General features: G+C 41.2%; 1 protein-coding gene across 1 annotated transcript in view; it reads right to left on the bottom strand.

Annotated features, from left to right (window-relative positions):
* Positions 1 to 6,624: 6,624 nt before the first annotated feature.
* Positions 6,625 to 20,494, bottom strand: part of LOC117881025 (histone-lysine N-methyltransferase SETDB2-like) — a 98,077-nt gene continuing 84,207 nt past the window's right edge. The window contains exons 22-26 of the mRNA XM_034777830.1: positions 18,961 to 19,019; positions 14,697 to 14,763; positions 12,236 to 12,358; positions 9,960 to 10,031; positions 6,625 to 7,484 (exon numbers count right to left, since the gene is read on the bottom strand). Of these exons, the coding sequence (XP_034633721.1) occupies positions 7,348 to 7,484; positions 9,960 to 10,031; positions 12,236 to 12,358; positions 14,697 to 14,763; positions 18,961 to 19,019 (458 nt within the window). The 3' untranslated portion in view covers positions 6,625 to 7,347. The remainder of the gene's footprint in view (positions 7,485 to 9,959; positions 10,032 to 12,235; positions 12,359 to 14,696; positions 14,764 to 18,960; positions 19,020 to 20,494) is intronic.

Genomic DNA, 20,494 nt, shown 5'->3' with positions numbered 1-20,494 from the left:
ATGATGCATCATCTACCAAGGAAATGCAAGGACTGTACAAGATTATCACTAGCTCAAACTAACCTGATCCCATTTCATTCTTCCTTCCTAGCACTTCTGATTGCAAAAAAACAATGAATACATTAACATGAAATTGAGATAAAGGATATTAAGATTAGAATTGTAATACACCTGTTGGAACAATTTGAATTTGTTCTCTATAGTCTGAATTGCATCTGTTTGGCTGGTAGGGACTCCCTACTCCCATATCCAGTGGATTCTCGCCATGCTTTCAAACTTCAGTACTTCACTTGATGTAAAGAGCCACAAAGAAATGTCTTAAAAGTGAATGTAATAACCCCGTTCACCCCATGTGCCCTTTCACACCATGATCTCAGAAGTGCTTTACAACCCATTAACTACTCTATGTATTACAGCATAAGGGAGGTAAACTAAAAAATATTATTTTTCAGATAGGAAAACTGAGACACAATGAGGTTTAGTGACTTGTCCAAGGTCAACTGCCCAGTCAGGAAGAGAGGTGGCGAGGCTATCTGGGATGTGCTGTAATCACTTGGAAATGCCCCTACTTAGCCTGTAAAAGAAACAGGAGAAAAGGTGGGTTTCTAGACTGAAATGGTGAGACCAAAATTCTAAACTTAAGGGAAACTCTAGCCATGAAAGTCAATGTTTGTATGAGGGGTGATTTCAGTTCAATTATTGTGCCCTGGTTTAGGCACCAATAGATGTTTGAGGGTGAGGCGTTGGCGAAGACTTCTTCTCCACCAAATTTTGTATATACTTTGATTAGCTGAAGCTCTCATTAACTTCCTCTTTCCCCTGTGAGGTCAGAGCCCATCTTACTGCCACTGAAGTGTTGCCATCATCTTCAATGGGAGCAGAAATTGCTAAAGCGCTAGAAAACCTCAACTCAAGCCAGGTGCCACGTCACTTAGGATGCTTCCTTTGATCTCTACATGAACACAGAACAAAGACATTCTAAGACATTCTTCATCGAGGATGTGCTTATGTCCATTCCAGGGTAGGGGTGTGCTCACCCCGAGCACCGCCACCGGAAAGTTTTCCCCTCAGTGGTCTCCATTGTGCTGGCTCTGGTGTCCCCTGGAGTCATGCGCTCCTAGCACCAGTATAAAAGACTCTGCCGACTCACTGACACCTCAGTTCCTTCTTGGGTTGCTGGAAGTATGACTCATTCTTGCTGTTGGAAGTACTCCTCAGTCAATTTTTCTTTACTCTTATTGTATGTAGTTGATTGTACTTAACAACAGAAACTTAATTACTAACAAGGCTCCTAACTAAATAAATAACTAAATGGGGTTAACCTCCAGCACGGAGGCATTCCTCAGTCTGTGGGTTTCAAGCCTTGGGAATCTTATTACAAGCCTATGCCTGTGCATCACCCCCATTCCAGCTGTCTCAAGTGTCTGGGGGAAGCTCATGTGTGGGAGCGGTGCAAGATCTATAGGGATTTGATTTGATGCACCAAGAAGAATAGAGATGCTAGACTCTGCTCTATACTCCTGGAGGCAGCACTCCGACCTCCATCCGAGCCGGGCCACTCGGATTTGGCACCAAGTACCTCGGCCTAGGTAAGAAGTACCCCAGCTTCACCTCAGGATGTCTGGTGCCATTCACCATCTCCAGCCCCAAGGCGAGATGCTCCAAACGCACCTAAGGAACCTCAGCACTGTCAGTCATCCCCGGTGCTGAAGAAGGATGTGCAGGTGAAAGAATCTTGGCACCATTCACCATCGCCGGTGCCTAGAAAGAAGCAAAGGAAGACCTACAGAGGCTGATCACCTACACTGAGGTTGGCGGGACAGAGAAACACTACCAATGTGTGACCCACGTCTGGCCACCCTGTAGCATTGACAACCCGTGCCGCACCATTGACTCCAGTCCTGGAACAGGAGCCGTTGAGTCCAGCGCCGAAAGACTCTCCGCCATGAGGGAGGCACCAGGCCCTACAAGTCTGCCAATACTTTCAATGCCGGTGGCGGGGGACTTGTGCTACTGGTGCCAACATCCCTGGTCATATGGGAGCTGTCAATAGTGGCACTGATGGGAAAGACTTCTGCAGGTACAAGGCCTCAGATAATGTTGAAGGGGAAACCTGCCATGATGGCACAACCCCAGTCCGCTCCCTCCTGGCACCGCTCACCAACACTGGTTGACACTGCTCCCCCTCAGTCCACACTTTTGGAATTTCACTACACCATCATTCAACAGACTAGAGACAATGCTGGGTTTTACAGAGCAGTGCTACAGTCTGCTTGTCAGTGAACTCTGAACCCTCCCGCTACATCTGCTTGTGAGTTACCTACATGGGAATGGACATGAGCAAGCACTCGAAGAAAAAATGGTTACTAACCTCCCATAACTGTTGTTCTTAGAGATGGTGTGTTCATATCCATTCCAAACCCCCCCATCCCTCTGTCAGAGTTAGCCGGCAAGAAGGAACAGAGGGATCAGCAGGCCCTACAAACCAGTGCGACTCCAGTGGCCACCAGAGCTGACCTGACGGATACTACTGAGGGGAAAAACTTTCCACCAGTGGTGCTCTGGGAGAGCACACACCTACATTGGAATGGAAAGGAGCAACACATCTCGAACAACAGTTACGGGTTAGTAACCATTTTTTTCTGCCAGTGTTATGAGCCAGGTCCTCTGTATATTGCAGCCAGGAACTGGGCTCCAGAATCTCAGCTTTCCTTTAAAGTGTGTCTGTCTGTCTCTCTTATTCTGGCCTTATGGTTGTCCAGTACTCCTACCAGAAAGGAGATTCTGAGCTGGGCTGCCTGGACAATATTGCAGGAGCCAAGGCCTGGGGAACAGGCAGGCCCACCTGGAGAGCAGAGACACTGAAAAACCTGTTCTTAAAAAAAAAAAAAAAAAAAAAAAAAAAAATCACATATTTACACCTGACTATTCAAGTACGAGCTAGTTGTTAGTGTCAATAAGGAATATTTGATGGTGGTAGAATATTAGGAAGGGACAGGTATTAGTAATGGGTGATTCGATCATTAGAAACATAGATAGCTGGGTTTGTGATGAGCGGGAGAGCCACATGGTGACTTGCCTGCCTGGTGCGAAGGTTGTGGATCTCACCAGGCATTTAGATAGACTTATCTGAAGTGCTGGGGAGAAGCCGGTGGTCGTGGTACATGTAGGTACCAATGACATAGGGAAGGATAGGAGAGACATCCTAGAGGCCAGATTTCGGCTGCGAGGTAAGAGATTGAAGTGCAGAACCTACATGGTAACATTCTCCAAAATGCTTCCAGTTCCACGCGCAGGGCCAGTTAGACGGGCAGAACTGCGGGGTCTCAATGCGTGCATGAGATGATGGTGTAGGGAGGAAGGATTTAGGTTTATTAGGAACTGGGGAAACTTTTGGGAAAGGGAGAGCCTATACAGGAGGGATAGGCTCCCCCTAAACCAAAATGGAACCAGATTGCTGGCACTTAGTTTAAAAACGCTCTACGACCTTTTTAAGTTTAAGAGCTGGGAAAAAGCCAACAGGTGCAGAGAAGCATGTGGTTCGGACAGAGACATCCCTTAAGGGAGGATCTATTAATAGAGATTCTCTATGTCCTAAGAAGGAGGAGAGGATGGAAGATGATAAAATACAGCTAGGATCTGAGGAGGAACAGTCAAATGAAAAAAAGTCCCATTCAATTACATCATGTAATGGCAGACAGCTAAAAAGTGACAAATTTTTAAAGTGCTTATATGCCAATGCTAGAAGTCTAAATAATAAGATCGGTGAACTAAAGTACCTCATATTAAATGAGGATATTGATATAACAGGCATAACAGAAACTTGTTGGAATGAGGATAATCAGTGGGACACAGTAATACTAAGGTACAAAATATAGCGGCAGGACAGAACAGGTCGTGCTGGTAGGGGAGTGGCACTATACATGAAAGAAAGTGTAGAATCAATTGAAGTAAAAATCTTAAATGAACCAAACTGTACCATAGAATCTCTATGGGTAATAATTCCATGCTTTAATAATAAGAATATAGCAGTAGGGATATATTACTGACCAGCATGGTGATAATGACTGTGAAATGCTCAGGGAGATTAGAGAGGCTATTAAAAGGAAAAACAATAATAATTAATAATGGGGGATTTCAACTATCCCCATATTAAGTGGGTACATGTCACCTCATGACAGGATGCAGAGAGAAGTTTCTTGACACCTATAAAATGATGGGGTCTAAATTAGCTGTTACCACTCAAGAAAGAGATCTTGGAGTCATCGTGGATAGTCCTCTGAAATCATCCTCTCAGTGTGCAGCGGCAGTCAAAAAAAGCAAACAATGTTGGGTATCATTAAAAAAGGGATAGATAGTAAGGCAGGAAAATATCATATTGCCTCTATATAAATTCAAGGTATGCCCATGTCTTGAATACTGTGTGTGTGCCCCATCTGAAAAAAGATATATTGGAATTGGAAAAGGTTCAGAAAAGGGCAACAAAAATGATTAGGGGTATGCAACAGCTTCCGTAGGAGGAGAGATTAATAAAACTGGGACTCTTCAGCTTGGAAAAGAGACGACTAAGGGGGAATGTGATAGAGGTCTATGAAATCATGACTGGTGTGGAGAAAGTAAATAAGGAAGTGTTATTTACTTCTCATAACACAAGAACTAGGGGTCACCAACTGAAATTAATAGGTAGCAGGTTTAAAACAAACAAAAGGAAGTATTTTTTTCACACAACACACAGTCAACCTGTGGAACTCCTTGCCAGAGGATGTTGTGAAAGCCCAGACTATACCAGGGTTCAAAAAAGAACTAGATAAATTCATGGAGGATAGGTCCATCAACGGCTATTAGTCAGGATGGGCAGGGATGGTGTCCCTACCCTCTGTTTGCCAGAAGCTGGGAATGGGTGACAGGGGGTGGATCACTTGATGATTACCTGTTCTGTTCATTCCCTCTGGGGCACCTGCTATTGGCCCCTGGCTAGGATACTTGGCTAGATGGACCTTTGGTCTGATCCAGTATGGCCATTCTTATGTAATAAACTGTGATTATGGCTAGTTACTCTCCATTGTTGGAATCAGGAGTAATTGACTGTTTCCTTAAGGGTTGCCTACAGTGAAAAATCATTTTATTCCTGAGACAGAGGGTCTGGGCCCTCTGTCCACAATTTGTAGTTCATAACGACAAACCCTGCTTCGGGGTGTTTATTAATTGTACGTCTACACTTAATAGCGGCATGTAGAGACACTGCATGCCCAGCTAGCATGGCTATAAATAGGGCCCTACCGAATTCATGGTCCATTTTGGTCAATTTCGTGGTCATAGGATTTTTAAAATTGTAAAATTCATGATTTCAGCTATTTAAATCTGAAATTTCAGTGTTGTAATTATAGGGTCCTGACCTAAAAAGGAGTTGGGGGGGGGGAGGTCACAAGGTTATTGTAGGGGGAGGGTGTGGTATTGCCACCCTTACTTCTATGCTGCTGCTGTCTGGGCGCTGCCTTCAGAGCTGGGCACCTGGCCAACAGCTGTCGCTCTCCGTCAGCCCAGCTCTGAAGGCACCGCAGAAGGGTGGCAATACTGCGACCTCCCTAAACTAAGCTTGCTACTCCCCCCCTGCCCCCAGACTCCCTTTTGGGTCAGGACCCCCAATTTAAGAAATGTTGGCCTCCCCTGTGAAAGCTGTGTAATATAGGGTAAAAACACACAGAAGACCAGATGTCACAGTCTGACACTTTTTTCATGGCTGTGAATTTGGTCAGGTCCTAGGTATAAATAGCAGTGTAGATGGTGATGCACAGCTTAGGTGAATAGAGTGCCCTACATGCCTGAACCCTAGGCTATAAACCCTACATGCCTCTCTCTGCCCAGCAGTGCTGCTCCCATCTACATTGTTACTTTTAGTAGTGTAGTGTCCTGCTACTGGAGCCATTCCCACTGCAGCAAAAGGCTCTGGCAGCGGGAAAATTAAGTCTTTGAAAGGCCGCCCTTAATCATTGTTCTTGGGTTTTCTGCCACCCAAATGGAAGTCCTGATGCAAGTTAATAAAACTTTGCCTTGCTGCATACAGACACACGAGGGACACCGAGGGAGAGGCACGTCTGAACATACAAGCTGACCCTCTGATAGGGACTTGAAAAGCAAGCCCTAGGGACAGCACAAGGGTGGCTGCTATCTGGACAGCAACTGTCACTGACAGGCAGACCAGAGTGGTCAGAAAGAGGGGTTGGAAAAGTCATATTTTGTCTGTCTACAGGCAACAAGTAGAGCTATGCAATAGAACTATTGATCTACACTAATGACAGAGTGCATTGTTAACTTTGTAAAACAGTAAGTGAAGTGTTAAATGCACTAAAATATACTTAGTTTCTAATGTGTAGTTGAATTTCATTTATTTCATAGTACAGCAGCAAAGGTTCTTTAGTATATTTAAGAATAATAAAATCTTAATATGAATCTCCTATTGTACTGTCTCTTCTGTTAGAGCTGAGCTATGAAGTATGACGAAACCAGAGGTTTTGTGAGAATCAGCAAGGCTGTGGATTAGCAGTGAGAACCTACAAGGCTGTACTGTAAACAGTATTTTAGTGCATAAACTGATTTTGTCACTAGTTTTCTTCAATACACAACTTTCTTTACAAAAACATTTTATTGTCAAGTTTTTCATTAACTTGCAATTTTGTAACTAAATGTACTGCTTTTCTGTATTCAAACAATTTTAATATAATAAGACAAAATAACACATGGAAGCCATAAATGTTCTTACTGCAATATTTGACTCCCTAACTATTTTACATAGTAGAATGATTTTTCAGAGGATGATCACCAGCCAGCCTCAGGTGTTTGCAAGCAACTAATGGACACCACCTCTCACCATTGCAGTTAAAACAGAACTACTTAAACATTAACACACCGTAAATTGAGAAAATTTCATTAAAAAACCTTCTGCTTCTTCAAGTGCAAGTCTTGTTAAATTCCTCTTTGGAAAGCCTTAACAATTTTTAATAATGATTTTGTCTGCTATGATGAGCAGACATTGAATCACAGACACATCACATGATAGGGGGCTGCCGCAACGGAAGTGATTTTAAAAAGTGGCTTGTGGAGTATTTAAAAAAAGCTTGTACGGAAGGTATTTAAATTTAAGTGTTTATCACTCCTTGAGCCACAGTAAAAATTAAAAAGGAAAAGGACAAATAAATTTATTGCAAAAGTGAGGTATAAAATGAGTAAAACACCCAATTGTTTTTCTGTGCACCCCATCTCTGAAAGTCACTTTTATACACTGACCAGATGCTGTTTCTGTCAGTAGAAAATCTTTAATATGGAAGTTGATATCAAGAGAAGTATTGGTTATTCAGACACTGAACTAGATGCACTAGCTATATTTTCCTGGAAAGGAATTACTTCTTTTAAATCTTGCAGTAACTCAATCTGAGTATCCAGTCTTTTCCGGGTTTCCAGAAGCTCCTGAAGTTTTTCCTCTGTTCCTATAATAAGAAAAAAAAAATTCACAGTAAAGAACATAAATATATGCACATTCAAATTATTAAAGCCACAGGTATCACTCTATTGCTAGAGTAAGAATTGTGACTTCACATTAAATCTCCATACCTTTCTCAAATAAAATTCTTTAGGCTAACTACTACTATGCTTGGTCTCTACCAAAAGGTGGAATTTTATTTCATTTGAGCAAAATTAGTTTAAGCACTGGAGTTATAGAATTGGGGAGGAGGGTGTGGGGGAATAATTTGTGCATCTGTTCCATCAGAAATTATTCTTTGTCATATCTGAAATTATAGTAACATATTGAGAGATTTAAATCAAGCCAGGTTTAAAAACGTGTTTTTTAGGTTATGAATATTTCAAGTTGCTAACACTGTACATGAGAATAATTGTTCTATTTTCAGGATCCATTTGTAAGGGACTCAACTGCTGAGGCCACACATGCAATCTTTAAATGTTACATGCTTAAAACAGCTTCCTTTAAAACTTGGATTGTTTTGTAGATCTGAGGTTTTAAATAACTGACATGTTTGAGGAAAGTCAGTTAAGTAACTTTGAATGTTTGAAGTTAGCAAATATATCTGTACCTCACAATACAACTGATACCTCTATTGTATAAAGTCCACTGCATCTTTAAAAATACACTTTTTTTCCAAAGGAACATGTACGAGGTGAAGGTACAATTGCAAATTTAACTTTAAAATGTCTGGAATGTAACTTCATTTTTCACTTGACACTGCTGTCATGTTATCTTTTGCATTTACATTTCCTTGACTTTAAAAGGGAAGCAAATACAGCAAATAAGTCACAGTGCACTCCGATTCATATTGATCTTTAATGGTAATAAATGAGACAAGACTGGGTAGTCTTTCATGCATTTAAAGAAGCTGCTAAAGAAAGAGTCTCTAAGGGAAGTGCCCTGCATTAATAATGAACAGAAAAGTTCTTAGGAACATGCAAAGTACCATGGTTAAGTGTTCACAACCTTAAAGTTACTGACCAGATTTTGTTCAGAACTTGAATTGATTTCCCCACCCCCATCAATGAGATCTACAAAAAGATAAACTTGAAGTTCCTAGCTTCAACCAAGTCAATTATGTCACACACAATAATTTCAATTTTAAGAAAGAGGTAAAGTGTTTTCTTATGCTTCCAAACCTCAAAAGTGGGAAAGTCATTTAGCTCAATTGGGGAAAAAATGCTTATGGCTGCTGGTTTTGAATTAGTGGGTCTGACCAATTAGTTATGGGTAAAGATACCTGGTTAATTTAAAAGTCCTAAACTTTTTTTTTAAAAGGCACAACATTTTTATTTATAGTCAATGGTAGCCTAATATCTATGACACTTGCAGTTTCCATTTACCTCAATGGGATTTCTAGATACTCAGCCCTTCTGCAAATCAGGCCATCAAATTATTAAAGAGAGACTTGGCTGCTGCCCTAGGTCAGAACTATGACTGAAAAATACTCCCTTCTGTGCAGTCAGATGTAGCTTGTATATTCTCATGACTTCCATGGCTGTTTCAGAATGCCATAAAGTCAACACTGAAGGACAAGCAGGGGAAAGGGCCAAATTTTCAAAGAGCAGCCTTTGTTTAGATGCACATGCTCCAGCTCTAATTTCCAAAGCATCTATCATCTTGTTATCAAAGCACACTGGTATCAGTGCTCAGAAAGTTTGCAGGCAGGCATTTGCAAAGTTGTGCATGCACAAACAGAGACTGAGCAGAGACTCCTTTGAAAATTTTGGCCCAAAATTCACAACAGTGTATTCTCCCTTCTCCTTGATAGTTTTCAAAACTGGTTGTTTCTGTAAACACATTAACAAATACTCAACAGAAGGGGAACATATTCCTTCCAATACACTTCAGCTGCCTTCTCAACTATCTTCCTCTTAATCTCCCCCTTTTTCATTCCTTTCCCTCTGCTTTTTAGACTTCTTTCAAAGCATCTTACTGTTTGCACAACTTCTGAATAAGTACCATTTAAAGTGGGTGGAGCTCCCTGAACTACCTATTGCAATCAGGGAAGGAGAAGCGCCTGTTTAAACTGTAAATCTGAAAGATATGAGTTCTGTCTAAAACGATTCGCTGAGTGGGGGTCTTGGAGATATATAGGAGAAGAAACAATGCATTGGGAAATCCTGTGATATCAGCGCATCATGTAGGAGAGAGGCAGGGTCCGCTGAGTCAAGAAGTCATATGAGGTTCTTGATACTCAAATAGTTAAAACCATAGAAAACCCTCTTGTCCTGATTCAAATAAGACAGACAAACCTGTGCAATATTATGTTTCTAAGGATAGTGATGCCAATGATTTCACCTGGGCGTTCATACAACATTAAGAAAGCTTTGATTTTAAACTGATACTATACCATAACCATCAGAAGAACAACCTTAATTCTAATAACTACTCCTTTGGGAGGGTTACTTTATATAGTAGCATATATATATTTACATACCTGAATGAACATTTGTAAGTATATTTTCAAACAGGCTACAGTCAAAAAGTGATATTACTGTTTCCTCGTATTCTAGGGGTTGAAAAAAAAGTTGATTTACTGTTACATGTTAACATAGAACTTAAAAATTGCCCAGTGGTAACTACCCATCTGTATACTACACCAGTTGTTTCAGTTATGAGGCTTTTAAGCTCAGAAAGCTAGAATGCTGGGAAAAATACTAATCTCCCTTCTGCCATTTTATACCAAGGAAGAAGTGTCAATTTCACAATTTTACTTCACTAATTTCCTATGGAAAATAAGATATAAATGGGATTCTCATTATGTTTTACATAGTCTGCACCCCTTTAATAGGGATCTATTTAAATAGGAGCTGTTTGTCTGGTAACCAAGCTCATGTAATGTATTTACTAAATTTTAAAATCTAGTTATTGGTCACCTCTGGGACCACGTACCAGATGATAGAAGTGGCTGGAAGCCAATTTAATTGCTATTTGCAAATCACATGATTTGAAAGTGCCCAGTCGAAGACGCTAATAAATTGTTTACATTTCTAAATGCATGAAGTGACTTTGTAGCATCCTTAAATAGTGTTTATTAACATATCATCATTAAATTAAGCTTTAGTGCCAGGTTTTCCCTCAGTAAAACACAGATAATGCTTACACACCTCACATGGGTGTTCACAGGATTACTTAATTCATGTTTACAAGGTGCTGTGAGATTCTAAGATGTGAATAAGTATTTTTTTTATTACTTCTGGCAACTTTTGCTATGCAAAAACCTCTTCTCTTATGAGGGAGATTTAGTTAATTGGGTTATTTCTCTTTCCTTAACAATGTTGACTACATTAATATCCTTCATCCCCAAAAGGATATAGCAGCAGACTATTTTGAAAACTGAGAAGGCTAATCCCACAGAGTGAAATTTGATATTCTCTTTAATGTTGTTTTGTCCATAAAATTATTAAGCTGGGTTGACTGCTTCAAGAACAGTGTTTTGTACAAGTACTGTAGCTATATCAGAACCCCCAAGATATTTTAAATTAATGTTAATCTAAATAATCTATTACAAGACTCAATGCATTCTTATGCAGTTTTTTTCATATACTGTATAGATTGCTCATCCCTCTGTGATGAACTAAAACACAACCCCAGTTCAGATAAAATTTTCACAACCCTTCAAACACTCTTTTCTTAAAATGCTTGGTACATCTTGCAGCATCCCTGGGATCTGGCAGACTAAGCTGTGTGTATATGCTGGGGGAAGGGGCTTGTTTAACAAATTCCCGACTTGAGGCGCTTTCACAGAGAATGACTTGTTAACAGCTCCTTGCCCCTATGCCACTAACACCCTACTGAAGTAAGAACAGGAGTACTTGTGGCACCTTAGAGACTAACAAATTTATTAGAGCATAAGCTTTCGTGGACTACAGCCCACTTCTTCGGATGCATATAGAGTGCACATCTACCAATGTGATATATGCCATCATGTGCCAGCAATGCCCCTCTGCCATGTACATTGGCCAAACCGGACAGTCTCTATGCAAAAGAATTAATGGACACAAATCTGACATCAGGAATCATAATACTCAAAAACCAGTGGGAGAACACTTTAACCTGTCTGGTCATTCTATGACAGACCTGCGGGTGGCTATCTTACAACAGAAAAACTTCAAAAACAGACTCCAACGAGAGACTGCTGAGCTGGAATTGATATGCAAACTAGATACAATCAACTCAGGATTGAATAAGGACTGGGAATGGCTGAGCCATTACAAACATTGAATCTATCTCCCCTTGTAAGTATTCTCACACTTCTTATCAAACTGTCTGTACTGGGCTAGCTTGATTATCACTTCAATAGTTTTTTTTCCTCTTACTTAATTGGCCTCTCAGAGTTGGTAAGACAACTCCCACCTGTTCATGCTCTCTGTATTTGTGTATATATATATCTCCTCAATATATGTTTCACTCTATATGCATCCGAAGAAGTGGGCTGTAGTCCACAAAAGCTTATGCTCTAATAAATTTGTTAGTCGCTAAGGTGCCACAAGTACTCCTGTTCTTTTTGCGGATACAGACTAACACGGCTGTTACTCTGAAACCTACTGAAGTAGTATAGCAAAGGAAGTGAGAGATGGTCTCTTAGATAATCAACACCCAAACCATTTAGGGCTCTAAAAAGGTGAAAATGACCCCGAGTTAAAGGTACCAAGAATTAAATGGCTCAGCTCAGAATCTGTCCAAAGCAGAGTTCCTATTTGTTCACAGTACCTGTTTCTGAAGTGTTGTCATCCATCAGTTTTTCCTTTGCAAGGTGAAGTGTGTCTAGCATTTCTTTAAATATGCCATCCAGAAGTCCAGCCTGCTTGCACTTCCTAAGAAAGTCTATTCTTGCTGTTAAAATATAGAACACACACTTCTACTGAAATTGTGTCTCAGCACAGATACTGTAGTTCATTGTATCTCAAAGTCCTTTACACTAATTGTAGCAGCTCCTATTCACGCTCTCCTAAATGCGACTGAACATGGCTAAACTAATGGTTCTAATTCTACCTCCTCAACCCTTTTAGATGAGGCTCTGAAAGGGTCAGAAGCCAATAGGCACAGTGCCAGTAATAAACCCCTCTCAATTTCAGGAAGGCAAAGTGTGTCACCACAATCCTTCGTTAGATTCATATTCCTCCATGCATCTCTCAGTCTGGTAAATCAGATAGCTTTCACTACCTCCTCTCTTAATGCTGCTGCATGGTTTGATCAGGAAGGGGGAAAAATAGTTCTAATAAGGAACAATTTGAACAGGATTTGGCTGAAGAATAGTATCCGTTCCTGAACATGGATCTCCCAAATGACACAGCAATTCACTTGCCTTATATTGCAGGTCTATTTTATATGGCAACTTTGCGGCTGTTGGGAAACTAGGAAAATATATGTACCTGTTTTTTCCCCCCAGTCTGTCTCAGGACAATCCTCAATTATGCTAAAATAAATGAGCTGTTTGAAAGGAGGGACATGTGTACACTTTGTATTAAAGTGGGAACCTCCTTTGTTTTGAAAGAAGATAAACTGTCTCTTTATTTGAAGGGTTTGAGTAAAGACCTCAGGAGAAGGTATAACAAATCCCATTATTAAAGCATGGGTCCTCGATTAAAAGGGCTGTTGAGCACATCTGGGCAACTTTGGGGAACACGCCACAACCAAAAAATTACTCTTCCCTCTGGGTTTGTTTCTTTCACAGGCCATTTTCATGAAAACAGGCTATTTTTACAGGATTATTTGTTCCTGCAGTTTTTTCCCCCCACTTCAAATCAGGATCTTAGGTTTTGACATCAGTTAGTTATTGTGAAGAGGATTATGAGATGCAGCTCTAAGAATTAGGACTGCAGGTGAAGAATAAATTACAGGAGCAAGTGTCAGAGTTAAAAAACTAATTTATATATAATTTTGTTATTGATGGGACATTGCGAGAAAGAAAGTACAGCTCTGCTTATACCAGATATCCTATAATATATAAATAAAATGTTGCAGCATTTTCTCTGAGGGTCTTCTGCTCGTTGAAGTACAGTTGTAGCAGTAATACAGAGTGGTATAATTTTTTTTAAAAATACATGGTAATGTATTTCAAGCACACTGAATTTAGCCACCATACACTGTAGGTAAATGCCACTTTTGCCTCTTTAATACAAACTCTCTCATTATTTGGAAGAGTAATCCCAATGGGTAATTACAACAATGCTTTTTGTGCAGTATAAAACATTGGAAAGGAACGCTACCTACTAAGCAGGCTGCTCGACAACTTGCTTTACTACAGAAAGATGCAATGACAACAGATAAATAAAACACACACGTTACAATGCATTTTATACTACAGTGTATATCCACTATTCAAAGACTGTGCTTCCCTTTGAGGTAATAACTGCATGGTGGCCTAAAACATTTTGAGGGGCAGGTTATCAACCAGCTGTAACTAGAAACATCTTTGAATAGTTTTTGTACTGAAATGGGCTTGACATCCTCTTACCTGTACTCTTAACTGGCTACTGGCCTCAGTCTCCACATCTTCCTAGCCACAACTAAGGGGCTGTTCATAAATTAGGTAACACATTTTTTTGGTGACTTTCAAGACCCATCTACCCCTTTGTAACACTCTAACAAATGCAGAATTAAGCATGTGTTCTAGAACTTAGGAATATCCCCTACAATGGTTACCTCAACTTCTGGCCCCACTAACCCATGTCACACCAGCATTCTCAAGAACTCTACTGCCTGTTCCTCCTTCCCCTTTAAAGGAGGCTAATGTTAATTTTCCAGCTAAGAGTAAATTTCCTTTCTAAATGTAATCTCATTTCATATCTGGAGGGAGAGGAGGGGGCAGAAACTTAGCCATCCATGTTTGCTGTGGGCCTACGGATGAGGAGTTCTGAGACCAGCAGCCACTCAGGGTAAAGGGATTATATAACCACTGGGGAATAATTGACTCTTATTGGATAATAATGGCCCTCAGCCAAAGCAGTGGGATTTGCTTCCTGCACAATTATTTTGAAATCACACAGCTGTTCTGCAAATCAGAACCCCACTCTCTTGCCAGCGCGCAGAGAATTGGCCGACTGAGGAAAAAAAGGAAAAGTAAAGCTGTGATTCAGCTGCTAGGAAGTGACCTGACCTCACACTGGCCATTTCAGTACAATTTATTATAGCATCAAATTGTGGTAATAATATTAATTATTTGTCAAACCTTTGTGTTTGTTATGTTTTTTCCTTAAAAGTCGTAAACTATTTTCTGCTGCTGTCTCTTCTGTGCTCTGTTGAAAACAAAACAAAACACTGTACGTTTATACCAGTAGGGACGTTTACTGCTTAGAGGAAAGAAAACAACTATTTCCACATTTACTAAGGCTATGTCTTCACAACTGACCTTACAGTGGCACAGCTGTATCACTGCAGCTGCGCTGCTGTAAGGTCTCCTCTGTAGCCGCTCTACACCGGCAGGAGAGAGCGCTCCCAAAACCACCCCCAACAAGCAGCGGTAGCTATGCTGGCAGGAGCGTGTCTCCCGCCACCATAGCGCTGTCCACACGGGCACTTTTATTGGTGAAAGTTATGTTGGTCAGGGTGGTTTTTTTCCACACCCCTGGCCGACGAAAGTTTTGCCAACAACAGTGCTAGTGTACACAAAGCCTGAAAGAGAAAAATGGCCAGTATTAAAATAGTTATACCAGTTTTTCAAAACGACATTCATTCTGTTTGTTTACAGTCAATTAAAAAGTAAACAACTAAAGAAAGGCAACAAAAATAATCTGACTAAAAAAAACCCCCTCTAAACTGAACACCACCCTTTTCTATTGTTAGTGTTCTGTTCTCTCTGAATAACCAAAATAAACCCATACCGATATGATCTGTACGTGAATTTATAACGTGCTGTGCTGGTATAATAGACGTGCCATTCTAACATTTAATCCACACATCCATAGAAGTGGATAAGTGTCAGAAAGGCACAAAGCTGTTGGGAAAAAATGTTTACACTTGGACTATTCCAGATCATGGAGGTGTTTCTGGTTAGTCCTGTGACAAGTGATTTACGTTGAATTAACTAAATGCATATGGACCCCTTCTACGTCTTATCTCCTGTGTCTGTATTCATTTCGGAAGTACTCTAACGTGGGAGAACTGCGGAAGCAGCACTGCATGCATACTGGGCCAAATTCATCCCTGGAGTAATTCCACTGTTTTGTAGCCCAGCATCACCTACATTTCTGAACCTCTGGGCTGCTGCCCTCCTCTGTGCAGCTCATGGAGGGGAATCAAAGTCTTGGTGCAACATGCATTGGCCACACCCCCTCCGTTCCTACTTGCTGCCACATTCTCTTAGGGTGACCAGACAGCAAGTGTGAAAAATTGGGACCGGGGGGGGGGAGGGGGACATCTGGTCACTCTACATTCTCTGCCTCCATGGCAGTGTGTGGATGGTGGTTCTGTTGCTCCCGCCTATTTTCTTCTTTTCAGGGTTCTGTTTGGCTATTTTTAGGGCAGTGGTGAGCAGTATTTTCCGTCTCTAGCCTTTCCCTCCTCCCTGGGCCTGTTCCCAGTTGGGTGACATAACCCACCCTGAGCCTTCGCTGTGGTGCCTCTCTGCTGGCTCCTCTCAGGCATGGTAGAGCAGCCTAAAAAGCACCAAATCAAATCTAAATGGTGCTCCACCTGTGAGACAGCCTTCCTGGGCTTGGCCGATGGTGAGTTGTACCCAGCCTTCTGTTCCTAACTCGGTCAGGTCCCAGGGTTATGAGTCAGACAGGTATGCAGGGTATTGCATGCACCAGAGCAGCTGCAACTCTGATGTGGGGAAAATGGACCAGGAGTCTCTGGGCAGAGCAGCAAGAGGCTCTGAAGATGAGAAGGACCCTAGCCAGCCAATTCGGGGGTAAGTCCCAAAGGGCCCCTTTGTGGAGCCACAAATTCCCCGCCCTTCTCCTCCAAATCTTAAAGTGGGTCCTGAGTGCCCAGGGAAAAGAAGCAGGGCTCATAAACAGCCATCCTCTTTCCTAATTCAACTAGTAGGACTCTGGCATTGTATCCCCTCCTCCCTCCCTAGGGGAATCGGAACAATCACACATCAGGCGCCATCACAGCTTCATCTTAAAGGTGTGCGACCGCTTCCCGTAACACTGGAAGGATCAAGTAAAGATCCCAACGCTGCTGCTCAGCTCCTGAAAATCGTTGTCAGCCCAGGGCAATGTCCACAAAGGTATGCCCATATGCTTTCCAGATCCTCTGGTTCTCACAACTGACACCAGCCTGGAGTGCTGGGAAGCACACATGGGAACCCAAACAGCTCAAGGCATCTGGAGCCTGGAGGAAAGAATAAACCTGGTGGATCTAAGAGTAGTACTAGACTACACAAGAAGATCAGACTCCCTATTCATATCTTCCCACTTGAAATGCTAAGGACTCAGAGCTTCCAAGTCCTCCATTGTTAGATGGATTATGCTATGCATTGTGGAGGATAAAAAGACATCAGAGATTCCAGTCTTGGAAGGGGTCAGGGCACACTTCACAAGATCTCTGCGTGGGCAGAAAGAGAAAATACATCCACATTGGCTATTTGCAGGGCAGCCACCTGATCAATAGCTACTATCTTTATCATGCACTATCAGCTGGCCATCCTGTCATCTGCAGAGGCTTCCTTTGGCAGGAAGGTTCTGCAGGCAGTGGCCCAGAAATTTTTCCCTTTCAGCAAAGCTGATGAATGAGAAAGGATACCTTTTTTCCTTTCTTCTTTCTGACCTTTTCTAGAACCCTCCTGACATCTGTTCACTGTCTCCTGCTTCTCAGACATCCAGAATTGTGGGCTGCAGAACGGAAAATGTCTTATTGATACTTTCATTTCTGCGAGCAGTGTCTTTCACAACTCTTATGAGCCAAACGATCAGATGCTGAGTGGGACAGCTTTGGAATAACTCATTTGCCATCAAATATGAGCAGAGGGAGTGTGGCCAAAGCAAATGGTTCCAAAACTTTGATCTGTCTCTGTTAGCTACAGATGAAGGGAGCAGCCCAGGCGTCCACAATTGTGGGAGACTTGCTAGCAGAAAGGAAATTATGGGTAAGAAATTTTCCAATTTAAGTGGATTTACAGACAGAGATTAATTTGTCCCAATAGGCTTATATGCCAATTAAAGTAGTACTTTGAAAGCTGTGGATTCTCCATACACCCTATTTGGTCTGCCTTTAACCTCAAGATCTTAGAGTTGTAGCAACTATTCGTCTGCTGAGGAAAGCTTGATATGGCTTCCCTGGAAACAGTTAGTAACTCTCCTCCTGTCTGCTAGAGGGGATGTCACCACGCACAGAGCATCCTGCTCTCTAGAAGTCAGCATTCTGGTTCTCAGCTGAGAACCAGAAGACTGAGCTATGATTTTGTCCTGAGCGCTGATCTCGGTGTGGCAGTGCACTGCATCCAATGAGACTCCTGTGCCAGCACCACATTTTTCATGTTTCAAATGTATCAAGACATGAGTCTGCACGGCCTGTCATTTTAAATATCTTCATAATCATGGGTGCAATTCAGGATGCTGGATGCTCCATTTAGCTTTTTATATCCATAGACCATATATATGTATATTTGACGTGCACTCGGGTGGAATCTTGGCCCCACTGAAGTCAATGGGAGTTTTGATGTGGACTTTAATGGAGCCAGGATATCACCTTGAGAGTCTAATAAACTGGAGTTAGAAGTCTGCTTTACAAGAGGTACAAAAAATGCAGGCATGTTTTGGCCTATGGCCTTCATGAGAGTCCAGATGCAGTTTTAATGTCCAAGGTTGAGAGAACCTTCATGTTAAGAATTAAAATCTGCACATATAGTTGTACTTTCTCAAATGAAGCAGTGCTAGTTGAAATCAATGTGACTTATTAAAAATAAAGAGATGTAACTGCACCCGATACTGGCCTGGTGGTAATGCGCTATTCGGCCACACAAGACCTCTGTGTTTAAGGAAAAATCACTTTCCCCCTATACCTCAGAATCCTAGGGCTCTGGTATGGCCGACTGTCATATCAGCCGATGGTGTCATGGCATCTCGTGTGTTCTCTTGTATCCTGGTACTTTACAGAAGAAATACAACTTAGGAGAAAAAAACTTTCTGTATAAGCCAAGATCACAGTCATGGGGCCAAAATCACCCTGGTTTAAGTGGCCACAGTTGCACAGATGACACCGGGGTGGTGGAATTAGCTGCACCCAAAGTAACTGTGAATGTGAAACGTATTGCTTCAAGGGAATTATAAGACTGAAGTAAGGAATGAGAAACCGCTGTTTAGGAAATGCGGCTGCTCCTGTGCGCAAGGCACAAGTCATTGCCTGACTTCCCATGTTGGGACTATGCTAACACAATCTCTTGCAGAAGTCTAGCTAAACTTGTAACAACACAAAGTGGATTCCTCCATGTCTTTAGCTACAGTGGTGGTTTAGGTTTTAAATAAAACTGCTTGGATTCAAATTACCCTTTTTTCCATGAAGGTGGAAGATTTCATTCCATGCCTGTTCCTCTTATTGTCTGCATCTAGAAATCAAGAGACAATTCTGTAAGAATGTAACATTCTTAGACAAAAGATAGATCATTTCACACTTAATTTTGACATCTCTATTTCTGAGGACTATAAAGACAGACACTCTGGATAATAGTCACAGTATATTTTAGCTTCCCTGACTTTCTGACATTTCAGCTGGATGTACATTATTTCCATGAAATCTAACATATTGCCTAATCACTAGAACTGCCAAAAAAGACATGTAAATCTTTGTAAATTTCCTCTAGGATTTCCTTCCTCCTAATTTGATTATAAAGCAAACTTCAGACTTTTAACTCTGCACTGCAGAGTAAATTACCCCTCCCAAACTAGGGTTAACAGAAGGAAGTAAAAGATTTATTTTAAAAAAAGAAAAACTTCAAATAAGAATTGTTATAAATAGTTCCGAAAGCAGTTTTAATCTACAAATGAACCCATGTTTATTTTAATACAACTCATGACTAGAACTATTTTATGCATGTAAATTTACTCTGAGAAATTTAGCATATATCACCTCATATACAGTGGTCTTTCAAACTTTAACCAAGCAACCTCCTGAAAAACTCGGAAAAAAATCCTATACAGAAACCATTTTACTTGTGTGGCAGATTTTTGTTTGTTTGTAAAGTGTTTAATAACGTTTACATGAAAACAAGAACTTTGGTCTTGAAAGTTCACCTGCTCCCACTTCGTATTTGCTGCCAAAATGTGTCAGACTTTCTTAGATATCATGCTCGCTCCCATGGAAGTGATTCCACCATCGAAAACAGAGAATAATGACTTCTGGCAAGGAATAAGCAGCAAGAGCAGGTGAAGTATTGAGAAACAAAGATCCTGTTTTCATGCAAATGTCCCTAGTAACTAAAAACAAACAAACCAAACTAACCCACCAACTGGAAAGAGAAATGAAAAAGAGGCTATACAGTCCCTCTTTATTTTTAGAATCAACTGCCTCCTGTGTGGTCAAATCTGTGAAGGTATAACTTAGAGAATTTTTTCACTTCAAGGTCCCAGAAACAAAGGCAAGGTTTTCATCTTGAGGCCAAAAGACCAAAAACATCAAGACACTTGATCACGGCCTTGGATAGACCAAGAGACTACCTACACTTAGTATACACCATTCTTTTGGGAGGAACTAATTGGTCCATTCTTGACACAGTGGGGCCAAATCTTCAAACTTGAGAGCCTAAAGTTAGGTATATAATTAAGTGACCCAATTTTCATTGGTGCTGAGCACCCACAGCTTCCATTGACTCAAAAGGAGTTGTGGGCACTCAGAACTGTTTAAAAATAATTGTATCATTTATTTAGGCACTTAACTTTAGTCATCCAAGTTTGAAAATGTTCATTCATTCACATAACGTACTGTTCACTAAGAGTGCTCCACTGTCTAAGAGTGCCTCATTGACCTGTAGCCATACCATCTTGTGGTATGATCCCATCAGATCTCACAAATTAAGCAAGATTA

Source organism: Trachemys scripta, chromosome 1 (assembly GCF_013100865.1).
Source record: "Trachemys scripta elegans isolate TJP31775 chromosome 1, CAS_Tse_1.0, whole genome shotgun sequence".
NCBI lineage: Eukaryota > Metazoa > Chordata > Testudines > Emydidae > Trachemys > Trachemys scripta.
The sequence above is the reverse complement of the archived record's forward strand: the minus strand, read 5'-3'. Positions and strand labels throughout refer to the sequence as shown.